A 12269-nucleotide genomic window follows, 5' to 3' on the forward strand; every position below is an offset into this window, starting at 1 on the left:
ACAGAATGAGGGGCTGATGTTGTGTCATAGCAGGTTAAGCCACTGCCTAACATTAGCATTCCCTCTCAGAGTGCCAGTTCAAGTCCCAGATGCTCTGATTCTTTTTCAGTTTCTTGCTAATGTGCCTGGGAAAGCAGTGCATGATAGCCTATTTGCTTGGGTTTCTGCCACCCATGTATGAGACCCAGATGGAGTTCTGGGCTCCTCCCTTTGTCCAGGCTGACCCAGCTTTGGCCACTGTGGCCATTTAAGGAGTGAACCAGCAGACAGAAGATCTCTCTCACCCTCTTTTTCTCTCCCCTCTCTCCCTCTGTCACTCTGCCTTTCAAATAAATAAATAAATCTTTGAAACAAAAATGCCCTGATTGGAAAATCAATTAAAAACACATCAAAAGACTGAATGAATTTAGTGAAAACAGTGAACATACCCAGTCACTGACACCAACACAGATTTTACGTTCCAAAATAAACTCAGGAAAATTAATAACAACAGTACCCAATTACTTGGAAAATCTGAAAGAGTATTTCCTCTAAACTAAAAAGAAATCATATTTAAAGAGTACCACAGAAAGCAAGAGAGTTTTTGAATGACAACCAAATAAAATCTCACAGATTTTAGGGAACACTCTCCAAGATCGCTGCGGTTAAAAGGGGAAGAAATGGTTTTAAATTTCAACATCAGAACTTGGAAATTAATTTCCTGGTATTGTTAAACATCTGATTACCAAGGGAGGCTTTCAAATTTCTGCTTCACTCAAAATGGAAAGGCTTCCTTATGTATTAGATCTAAGTGAGATTCTCTTCTTAATCAGTAAATCCCAAAGTGTGCTATGACACACTAATATGTAATGTAAATAATTTAATTACAAAGTTTTGGATTTAGCAATTCCTCTAAATCAGGTTGATCAAGCAAAGCAATACAGTCTACATATAATAGTATCTGGAAATGCAGATAAAGGTCATTTTAAAATTGATGAGATGACCCTAGAGAAAGCAGAGGGGAAGGAAGCTAATAGTGTTTAGTAGTTGGGCCTCAAATGCTAAATCAATGACAATCCATACCACATACTCTATAGCATCCCATCTACTACGCTCTTCTACCCCATCAAAACAAACAAACAAAAAAAAGGACATGTGGCCTGTTTCCCATTCTCCCCTTAAAGAAAGTCAAGCCAGACCATTTTAACCTCCAAAGTCCAGGACTCCATAAGGACACCACAAGATGTACAATTTGTAATAAACTGGAAGGCAGTTTAGTCACCATGACTGCTATCAGATGCTAGCCTCTCGCCTCTTTCATTATCATGTTCAAGTACGGTTCCTTTCAAGGGTGTATGCTCACAGTTTTCTAATAAACCCTTGCTTCAACACCAAACTTTCAGAAAAGATAAGAGATAGCTACACGAAGAGAAAGATCCATAACCACTGATAACAATGCAAAATTTTGTGTGCAGCAAGTAGTATATGTGCATTTTAATGGGGGACAAGATCCACAATTTATCTAAGATTCTCAGAAGAGCCTATGACCTTTAAACATTAATAATATAACCAAAAATCTTTCATGATTTCTGTGCTCAAAAATATCTGATTTAAATGCTACACCTATAAAGATTTCCGTATGTACTTAGCTAAAATTAATTTTTATATATAATTTATATATATATACAATTTATATTTCTCCTCCAGCAATTGCCATGTTCTACATAGATTATTACAATACTGTAATGTCTTCTCTGATCTACCATAACATAACTAAGAGGTGAAAGCTGTGTCTTAATGCCTCATTGTGTCATCAGTAAGTGGCACAGTACCCTGTATTGTTATAGGTATTTCATATAATTATAAAATTATATATACTTTTCAGGGAAATATGACTACTAAACAAAGATAAAAACTACTTGCAGCAAAATATCTATAGAGGATACAGGAATTTCATGTTCCAGAAGCTAATCAAATGGCCAATCTAATTACATATGAATTCATACCCACAAACTCTTTAACACATTAGAGCTAATTACATTATAGAAAGCCTGTATAGATAGCCCTGAATGTAAAGTACTCTGGAAAGTGTAAAGCATTACATCATACAGACTTTAATTAATCACGATTATTACTGCCCCCTATCCTTGACAGTAGTATAACTACTAAATCACTTCTATTCTTTAGTATAGTTCTACGAAAGTTTTCTGCATGTTAAAATTAATTAATTGAAACAGGTAACTATATTAAGATGATTTACAGATCATCAGATGCCAAGTTAAACTCGAAAAATAAGAAAATATAGAAGGGAAATTAAGACTGTAAAGTTTTATAATTTATGACTGTATTTATAAAACCGAATGTACTAGATTTTAAAAGAAAGACATACCAATTCTTTTGTTTCTCTTAGTTTAAATTTTAAACTACCTTATTCTTAGAAAGGTCTCCACAAGAAGATTCAGGTAAAAACAAACCTCAGTCAACTGAGGGAAGATACTTTGTACTTCTTACAGCAATTAAGAGCATAGAAAAAAACAACAATTTTCTCAGTCAAAAGTGCTTGTTTATTTGAGTAGCTTTGACGTTTCACGGAATATTGTTATTGGAAGATGGACAAAGGACAACAAATGCAAGAAAGAGAAACTCTGGTGCAAATTTGAGTACTGAATAATTGATTTTACTTTGTATAGTGAAGTTCCTGCAGGAAAGCTGTGTTAATAAAAACCATCCCATGAACAACTCAATTTCTGTTCTTGTACTCAAAACTATATATTAATTATTCAAGAATGTTAGAAATGTTCTGTGTTTACATATTTTTGTTATATAAGCTCTTTATAATTTATCAATTTGCACAAAAACATTAATAAGAAACTTTTGGTTTATAAATATGCAACCATTTGTTAGCAAGAATACTTCTAACAATACACAAAAAGTAGAATGAAAAAGCACTTAAAATGCCAAGTAAAATATCTTACACTTAAGCCACGCTACAACTATTATAAAATAGCTCAAAGAATTTCAGAATCAAAGTATTTAAGTTGTATTTTATGACAACTAGATGTATGATGAAATTCAGCACTGGTTATAAATAGTATGATTTAAAAAGTTAACGATGGTTCTTTATTTATAAAGAATATTAATTCATATACAAAAGAATATGAATAATGAATACTTATAATCAGAAAATTAAAATTCTAGATCCTAATTCCTCAACTATGGAACTCTGCCAAATATTTTCATAACCTCTCTGAGTCTGATTTTTTTTTTTTATAAATAATGGAAGCAGAATGGTTGATTTCATATTAAATTCTAAAAATTATGATTTGGGTCATATGAGCAAAGTTTAGACTCAAAAAATAAAGTATGTACATGTAATTGTTCATTTACAAAGAGAATTACTAAGCATTAGACATTGAAAATTAAAAAATAAAATTTAAGTACCATAAACAAATATACTTTAAAAATATGTACATAAGGACAAGCAAACAAGAAGTAAAAGCATAATCACAAGAAACCACATGGCTAATTAAATCCCAGTTTTGGCTTATAATCTTAGAGATTATTTCCTCTATTTTAAAATGTTGATAACTGGTAATACCCTGCATGAACATTCAGAACATGACATAATATTACGTTACATAATTACTCACTGATTCTGAAAGTAAACATACTTTACTCTGAAAAGCCACAATCAAATTACTTTAGAAGCAGTTCTATAACTTATGAAAATGTTCAAAGGCAGTATCCTAAACTGAATATATGCAACTATAAAATGCCTAAGGAATGCATGGGAGCCATACAACATTTCTACTTTTGTTCTTTATGAGATACATTTGGCAAAAAAAGAAATCATAAAAGTATCTTGTAGCTAAATATTCAAATAGATTAGAGGTGAGAGAGGAAGGTCCCGAGCTACTGTCCAACTAACAAACTTCCATTCAGGGCAGGAAAGTCTTTGTTACTCAAACGACCAGGGAATAAATAGCTCTGGTCAGGGACTTCTAATTCACTCACCAAGAGAATCAATGAATTTTAATAGGGCTACACTGAGGTTCATTCTTATAGAATATGAAAAATGGGGCAACTATTCATTTGCCAAGACCACATAATTTTGTCAATCAGTAAACTAATTGTTATAGATTAAACCCATTTAATTATTTTAAGGTGAAACCTTATTCCTGGAAATTATGAAGCACAAAATATCAATTAAGATCTTCAAAAGGCCATCAAATTTGTTTTTTAAAAAAATTTCTTACTGTAATGAAGTCATTCCCTTTAACCATTCTTCCTTGGTAAAAAATCCCATGCTTTCAGCCTCCAATTTCCACGCTAAAACTAACATAATAATCTGGAAAGAACAGAACATAAAGGATAGGGGAAAAGTCAGCATAGAGATAATCATGTCTATATTTATCATGGAGAGCATTTTTATACAACTATTTCCATCCTTCAACTACTAAAGAGTACAACCTCTGAAGTTATTAACGATAAAGAAATTGAAATGTGCTAATTTTTCAAAAGGTAGTTTATGAAGGTAGATCTTTTTTATTGTATTACCAGAGACATTTGTAGCAAGAAACTCTTGCCCAACTTAAACTATTTAAAACTACCATACTGCAAATTTATAATATTAAATATGAAAAAAGTCTTCATACAACATTAAAGTGTTTCAATTTTTACAAACTTATGAATATGATAAAGCCCATTTATATTCCATTCTACTTAGAAATAAAACATACATTTTCAGGTTCAACACCAATGTCTTCACAAAATTTTTCCATTCCTTCTGGCCCTACAACTTCATCAGGACCTTCAAAAACAAAAATAATTCATATATTTTGTTATTTAATATCAACATAAAATATAAGTCAATATCTAAAGGCAACCATGAATACATCATATTTTGCAAATAACTAAATTTGAATTTTGGAAGAGCTTACATAAATATAAATAATCACTACAAGATTTAATCTCTTTAAGTATTCACTGAATACTGCGTTACAATATAAAATTAAAGAAATTTTAAAAAAGCAGTAAACAATGCATTACTATCAACTACTACTTTGTATAAAACTTGAAAACATTTACTGAGCATGTATGCTGAATAAAAATGCTGGCAATGCAGGAATAGAAAGCGTAAGGCTGGAAATTCTTAATCTACCAGAATATATCAGAACCAATGCACAATTCAATATAGTCATCAGAAAGAGAATATCTGTCTACTTAGTAAACCAGATCATTCATTACCCTTTTGAAGTATGTTCAAATTTAACTTTATTCTTGAATTACTTTATAAAAATAACTTATGGAAATTACTATATGTACAGAAAGAGATATTTTCCTTACATACTGGTTCTAAAACAGAACAGCAAGGCATTAGTTATGTCACCTTAATGTAGAAGCATGAAAGTTCAATTTCTCAACTAGTTTATATTTCTCATTTGTCCAAAAATAATGGTATTTAACTCCTCCTTTACCTTACTCCCTAGGCACTAAGTATCATCATACATCAGCTCCCACATATTTTGCTTTCAGACTTCCAAAATACAGTAATTAAATCATTGCTAGGTCTTTTTTGTGACTGCACATACACAAAAAAACAAATTTTATAGTAATATGAACTATGACACAAGTGTTTTTACTATAATAGGAATATAGAACGGAAATAATATTGTTAAAGTAGCCAAGAAAAGCTTCTATTTTCCTTTCCTAAGGACTAAAATCACTTCAGCTTTATAAACCATAGACTAAGTCAATACTGCTCAGATGGATTTCATAGTACCACAATTAGGTTATAAGTGAAATATAAAGCCAATATCCTATAGTTTTTCTTAATAAAATAGTAACAGCTGTACAGAATGAGGTCAATCCATTCTTGCTGCCTGAGATGAGATCCAGAATTTTGCTAGAATTATGTCAATACATAATACCCAAAAACTATCTTAATTTTTTGTGTAAAATGGTGTCATTAGGTTTAAGTAAGTACTAACAATGTATTGAGACGTTAAGAGGTTAAGGGGATGGTAGTTATAGGGCCCTTTGCTTCCTACTAAATATTGGGAGAATGGTTTTGATGAGAATGAGTTAACTTTGTAATTTAAAAAGTATACATATACAACAAGTTGATTAAAAACATAACTGAATGTGCAGCCTTAGATAAAGTTGGAAAAAAACAAAAATCAGCTAAAAATTTAATGGAAGAAAACAAAGAGTGTTTTTAAACCAAAAGAATGGACACTACATTTTTCTAACACAAAATGAACCTTGTCCTCAAAGTTGCCATTAGCAATTAGAAAAGAAAGCTGAAGAGTTACAGTCAAAAAACATAAAACATAGCCCACCCTCCTTCCCAAAACTGGGGGATTCGTTAATGATTAGTGATTCAAATTCAATTAGAATGAATTCAAATTAAGTTATATAAACATATATAACATATATATGACAGAAACAGATAGTCTATAAACATCAATTGAATTTCTTTAATTAAATATTAACAGATCTAAAGCAAGGTCTATTCCACTGGTCGTTCCTGACTACATAATGTTAACTGTATTTTTGAACTATGTCTTTCCAATAAAACTACTTCTTTGGTAAAACCTCTAGGGCTGAGTATAATAAATTCTTCCACGTAACTAGGTTTTGTGTAAAATGGAAATTATTTAGTTTACTCCACTAGTTAAATTCACTCAACCAGTGCACAAGGTATCAGGACTATGCAACTCTAAACGTTTTTTAAAAATTCTTTATGAGACCTTAAAAACACCCTTTCTGAAACATTCTATGGTTCTTCTTACAATAGGCCGAGTATACAGCTGGCCTTCCACATCCAGGTATTTGACTGACCACAGGTGGAAAATATTCAGGAAAAACAAAATTATACCTATACTAAACAAGTACAGACATTTTTCTAGCTATTATTCCTTAAATAATAAGGCATTACAATTATTTACATAGCATTTATATTGGATTAGGTATTGCAAGTAATCTAGAGATAATTTTAAATTAAAACAAACACTATATCATCTTATAAAAGGAACCTGAGCATCTGTAGGGCTTGGTATCCTCAGGGGTCCTGGAACCAATACCCCACAAATATCAAAGAATGATTATGTTATTGAATCCTTGTTAATTTAAATGCATGAGCAGTCTTATGAAAGGCCAAAACCACCAGTCTTATGACACAGCTAATACAATTTTCAAAACTAAATGAAAACAAACACCATCAATTTCCCCATTTCTTTATGACCACAAAGAAATGTTCCCAGCCATATCTACAAGGCCTAATGCCATACCAGTCATAAGAGATGCTGGGAGGTGGGAGTGAGGATGGGGAAGATTTGCTCAGTAACACAATACCTCCAACATGAGTAACAGAGTGGTTGTTAATTTTGAAAAATATTGTAAAAAGCAATCAGTAAATTTGACACTGAGCTAGCCATATACCAAGTACAGTGCTAAGGGCTTTACATTTCAGTAGGCATAACTGTCTCCATTTTAGCAAAGGACAGCTCCATGTTAAAACAGAACAGTTACTGTTCATTTTACAACCAACTGGTTGCTCGTATCAATTGGGTTTCTGCTCAGTGTCTGCAAAGTGGTCTTCCCTATTTACTCTATATGAAAGTCCATTCAATCCTTCCTTCCTCTCTATCCCTGAACCTCTTCATTCTTACTACTTGTATAACCCTCTACAATGTGTAATTATCCAGTCTACGTGTCTGTTTACTGGCTATCTTCCTCACTGGAAGCCAAGTACCCTGAGGGTAGGGATCTTGTCTAACTTGTTCACTACTTTTAACACATAGCATGGTGCCTGACTCATAATGAATCCTTGAATATTTATTGAATGAATCATTGAAGGAAAAACAGGTAAGTTAACTTCAAGTTCACATACTAACATTTTCTTAGCAAAAATGAAAATTAGCTATTTACATGTTTAAAAAAGTATTTAAAAGCATGGGTTGGATCATGGCTCTGTCACTTTATAACCTTGGGCCAATTAATTTAATCTTCAGTTTTCTCATTTATAAGATGGGAATAGCATCAACTGCTTAACAGAATGGTCTTATATAGAAAAATTATATACTTAGCACAATTCCTGGAATAACAGCAATAATTATTACATCAGTTATTTTAAAAAATGCACCTAGAGGAAATGTTCAATTAGAATCTAATGTCACTCAGTAAAGTTCATAGGAGAAATAAAACAAGTGAGCATGAAAGAAAAAAAATTACTCATTATTGCTATGTTATCTAGCAACAATGTTAAGTAAAAATAGTATCTTTTGCTTCTGTAGCATGCATACCAGTAAAACTGGCATTGTGAATAATGGGTCAGCATTTTAAATGGAGGTCAGTACGAAAGTGAATTTGCTGCAATTAAATTGGGTTAGTGGTTGTCTTGGGATGCCAATAATAGCATTTTTTTCTGGTCTAGAAAGAATTCTTTTTTCTTCTACAAAACAATTTTTATATTATGCATTTGGGATCATTCAGCTGATCCCAGTAGTGAAGTTACTGCCTCACTTTAAAAACAGTCTCAATTTTCATAGTTAGTCTATACTTCAAGTTCAGAGTACACTTGAAACCTTAACTTGGATTAGCAGTAGATATAAAATAACAACAACAAACAGGGAAGCAAATAAGAAAAAGAAACAGGAAAAAGGAAAAGCAAAAACAAATTCTTAAAATCAGCATCTCTAGAAGACCAAACCCATTCTAAGAGGAAAAAAAAATACCCTATATGCTTATTAAAAAGTTAATAGTAAGTGGGAAACAAGAGATCTTTTTTCATGTATTTGCTTAACTCTTCAGATTTATGTTGGGTTAGCTTTGACTTTTTCCTCCATGCTAAGGTCTTGCCTGGAGCTTTTCATCTACCACTTAAAGAATTTAGCTGAAATAACCTGGCTTCTCCAAGTAGCTTCCCTTGACACTTTCAATGCTGGGTTATACAAGGAGACTTCAAAAAGTTCTTTGAAAATGGAATTAAGTTTATTTTTGGGCAATTTTTTTGGAAATCTATGTAATTCATTTTACATATTTCTCATGAGCTCTTTGAAGACCTACCCCTCCTATATTCTATTAACTCCTACAGTATATCTTTGTAAAATAGTATTTATCATAAGGTATTAATATCAAGCTATTTGGTTTCTAATATTGTATCTTGAGGATAAATAATCTTTAAAGGGTCTGCCAATGCAATGATATACAATATATTTGAGATTTAAATGTTATACTGTATCTCCCCAAAGTTTCAAAAAATGTTTAATTCAGAAAAAACTTTAAAAAATATTACATAGAAAAACGTTTCATGTACTTTGTTTTCCAGAATACTGCTTTAGTCAACAGATATAAATTAATAAGTGAATCTGTCTCTGTTGACACATTCATCCTCCCACTAAATAAATACAGAATATATATTTAAAGAAATATCAGTCTGAACCGACACCAAATTCCTAGCCTACCCACAATCCTCAGCCTTGCTCTGATCCCAGCACAGCACTAAGACATAGCAGGCCTGTAATAAACAATTTGTTAAATGAATGAACCAAAAAAAATTTTTAAAGCATATGACTGGTATCTTCTTACATTAATTTCATTACCTGCATACTCATAAAACCAAGCCAGGCACTTCTTGCTTGAAAAATGTTCCTCTCCACTTATTAGTCTAGCAGGGGGTTGGGATCTGCAATAGCTTAGAAAACACACAAATGCCTAAGATTTTTATTAAGTCTCAATTCTTAGTGAAAAACTAAGTTCAATAAGAACTACCGCAATTCAAAGTAAACAAAATATTTTTAGACGTTGACATTATAGGGAAAAAAAACTGAAGTACTTCCAATTCAGTAGTCTAAATGTAAAAATTTATGGATAACAACCCCAAATGCTGCTTTGCTCACTATAAAATTCTAAAATATCAACTGAAATTATCTCCCAAAATTGCAAAAGACTACACAAAGAAGTTCAACCTAAGTCTCGAGGCAGGATTGTTAGTTGGGAAAGTGTAAAATCTATATTCTGTTTCTGCTACTGATTCATATGGAAATCATATTTGTATATAACAGGTATACATTTGAAAACAAAATCTTACAAAGTATATTTAGATACTTGACCAATATTTCAAAATAAAAAGATACATTAAGAATTGTTCATTTATCATCTACTAAGCTAAAATAAACATTTAAAGATAAAAATGACATAGGACCTACAGGTATACTAAATTCCATAGACTGAGAAAAAATACAAAACAAAACAAAAACTCTAAAAGTTAATGTAAGTCTCAATAATTCAGCCAAAGCTACTTAATCTCAGACAAAATCATTTTCAACACTTTTTGATGAAATCATTAAAAGTTGATTAATTCCAAAGTGGCCTGTAGGATTTCATGCACTTTAGAGTACCTTGAAATTCAAATAATTACACTATCACAATGATACAGAAATGAAATTGAGTAATATGTCAAAGAAGTATGCATAATAAAAAAAAATCGAGAGACAAAGTATATCCTGAGTTCTAGTAACATTGCCAGCTCAGCTAATCTAATGTTTGGTTTAAATAATTTTGACACTTTATACACTCAAGATGGTCACAAATTAAGAGTAACTAAAAAACTAATTTGTTTCACAAAAATATGAGCTCGTGGAGCCTTCATATAAAATTCATATAAAAATTCTCTAGACCAAGAGGTGTAAGAAAATTGTGTCACATTAAACGGCCTCAGAAATACTCCTTGGTCTCCTTTGCCAAAACACAGTAATAATGAAGGAAAAAGTCAATCAATGGCGAAAAGGAAGGTGAAGACTGGATTAAGTTACCTACCTCACACTTTAAGCAGCAGATCTCTCTGTAAGAGAAGCTCTGTTATTTCCTCCTTGTAATGCTGGCTACTGTCTTCTTTGAATGGTGGCATCTGACATTGTTACATCAGGTGTCAACCATTGATACAAAGACTCCCAAAGGAAATAAAAACCAACAACGTCCAGTCCACCTCTCATTTCTAAATTGCAATGCTTCTTTTTGCAGCATGCGGTGTTGCTGTGAGGCCCCAAGGATATGCTATCATGCAAAGAGCTGTAACTCCAGTTCACCGAGCATGGTGTACAACAGCTCCCAAATTACTAATACTGATACCAAGAACTAACACTGTGCTGAATGTTAGAGAACAAAAAGCATTCTGGGTGTTTCCAAGCCTGCACACGAGGACTTGGAATAGACGGAGGCATTACGTTTCCAGAAAATGAGGTCCCTACCATATGAAAGGCCTGCAGCTCAGATGGTCTCCGTTAGGGCTTCGAATACTACATCTGGAGGCCAATTTTAGCCTAAGAGTTCCTTCCTACCGTCCCCAAAGCAGTTGTCAAGCCAAGAATTCCTCACGCTCTTTTCTTCCAAGCTACAAAGAAATTCTGAAAGCGACCCTTTACTTCCACGTCTATTAAAAAGCTGAGGGTGGGATGAAGGGAGTGCGGGGCAGGGGAACGAGCGGAGCTTACAGATGCATCTGTTTCCCCCACCTCCAGGGCAGGCACCCCCTAATGCTGGAGACTGCCCCGGGCTCTCCGTGAACGCCGGGGCACACACACGAGCGAGCACGAGGTCGGTTCCGGCGCGGACTCCCGGTGTTCTGCACCTACCGCCTGGCTGGAAAAGGGGGCCTCACCCCTCTCCAGCCCGAGACCGGGAGGCCGGGCCCGACTCCCTTTCTTCCAGCTGCCCAGCAAAGGAGGAAGAAGGAAAGCTTGAAGGAAAGGGTGGAAGTGGTACCTGGAGATTTTACACTTTTTGAGGCCTCCGTCTTCTGCTATTGCCGCTGCCACCCCAGAGGATTTTCTCTTCTTCTTCACCGGCATCTTCCGCCCTCCCTGGCAGGGTGGGCAGGGGAGCCGGGGAAGGGGGTCAATGTCTGCTGGAGGCCCCTCAGCGCTGGCACTTCGTTCCCAAATACAGCAGCAAGCGGAGGGGCAGAGTCGTCAGGCTGGCCCGGCTCGGCCCCGCACGGCGGCCGTGCGTTCCCAGGTCTCCTGCTCTTTTTTCTTCGCTGGGACAGGGGTGGCTCCTCGCCGGTGGCCACTGCGGGTCGGTCTCGCCGAGAGGAAATAACGCGTACAGCGCGGCACCTCCGCCAGTCACAGGGAGCAAGCGGCTCAGCCTGACCCGGATGCGAATCCCTTATATTCGGAAGTGACGCGTGCGCGCGGGTTGCCGGAAGGGGTGTGGCTCTAGTTGACCCAGGTTAGCCGCAGGGGCGGTGGGTTCCTGCTGTCTAACCGAGGAAAAGGTAGAAGTCC

At 34.5% G+C, this 12269-nt stretch overlaps 1 protein-coding gene across 5 annotated transcripts in view; it reads right to left on the bottom strand.

The window, feature by feature from the left end:
- Window positions 1-12164, bottom strand: part of DCUN1D5 (defective in cullin neddylation 1 domain containing 5) — a 30773-nt gene extending 18609 nt beyond the window's left edge. Inside the window, exons 1-4 of one of the 5 annotated variants that reach the window (XM_002708545.5) lie at window positions 11746-12164; window positions 9585-9676; window positions 4719-4789; window positions 4236-4327 (exon numbers count right to left, since the gene is read on the bottom strand). In XM_002708545.5, coding sequence (XP_002708591.1) covers window positions 4236-4327; window positions 4719-4789; window positions 9585-9676; window positions 11746-11831 — 341 coding nt within the window. In that variant the 5' untranslated portion in view covers window positions 11832-12164. Of the gene's footprint in view, window positions 1-4235; window positions 4328-4718; window positions 4790-9584; window positions 9677-10800; window positions 10887-11745 lie in introns of those variants that run through there. The other 4 variants (XM_051820278.2, XM_051820275.2, XM_070077487.1 and 1 more) reach the window with 4 other exon arrangements.
- Between the last annotated feature and the right edge of the window lie 105 nt (window positions 12165-12269).

This window comes from Oryctolagus cuniculus, chromosome 1 (assembly GCF_964237555.1).
Source record: "Oryctolagus cuniculus chromosome 1, mOryCun1.1, whole genome shotgun sequence".
NCBI classification, from domain to species: domain Eukaryota; kingdom Metazoa; phylum Chordata; class Mammalia; order Lagomorpha; family Leporidae; genus Oryctolagus; species Oryctolagus cuniculus.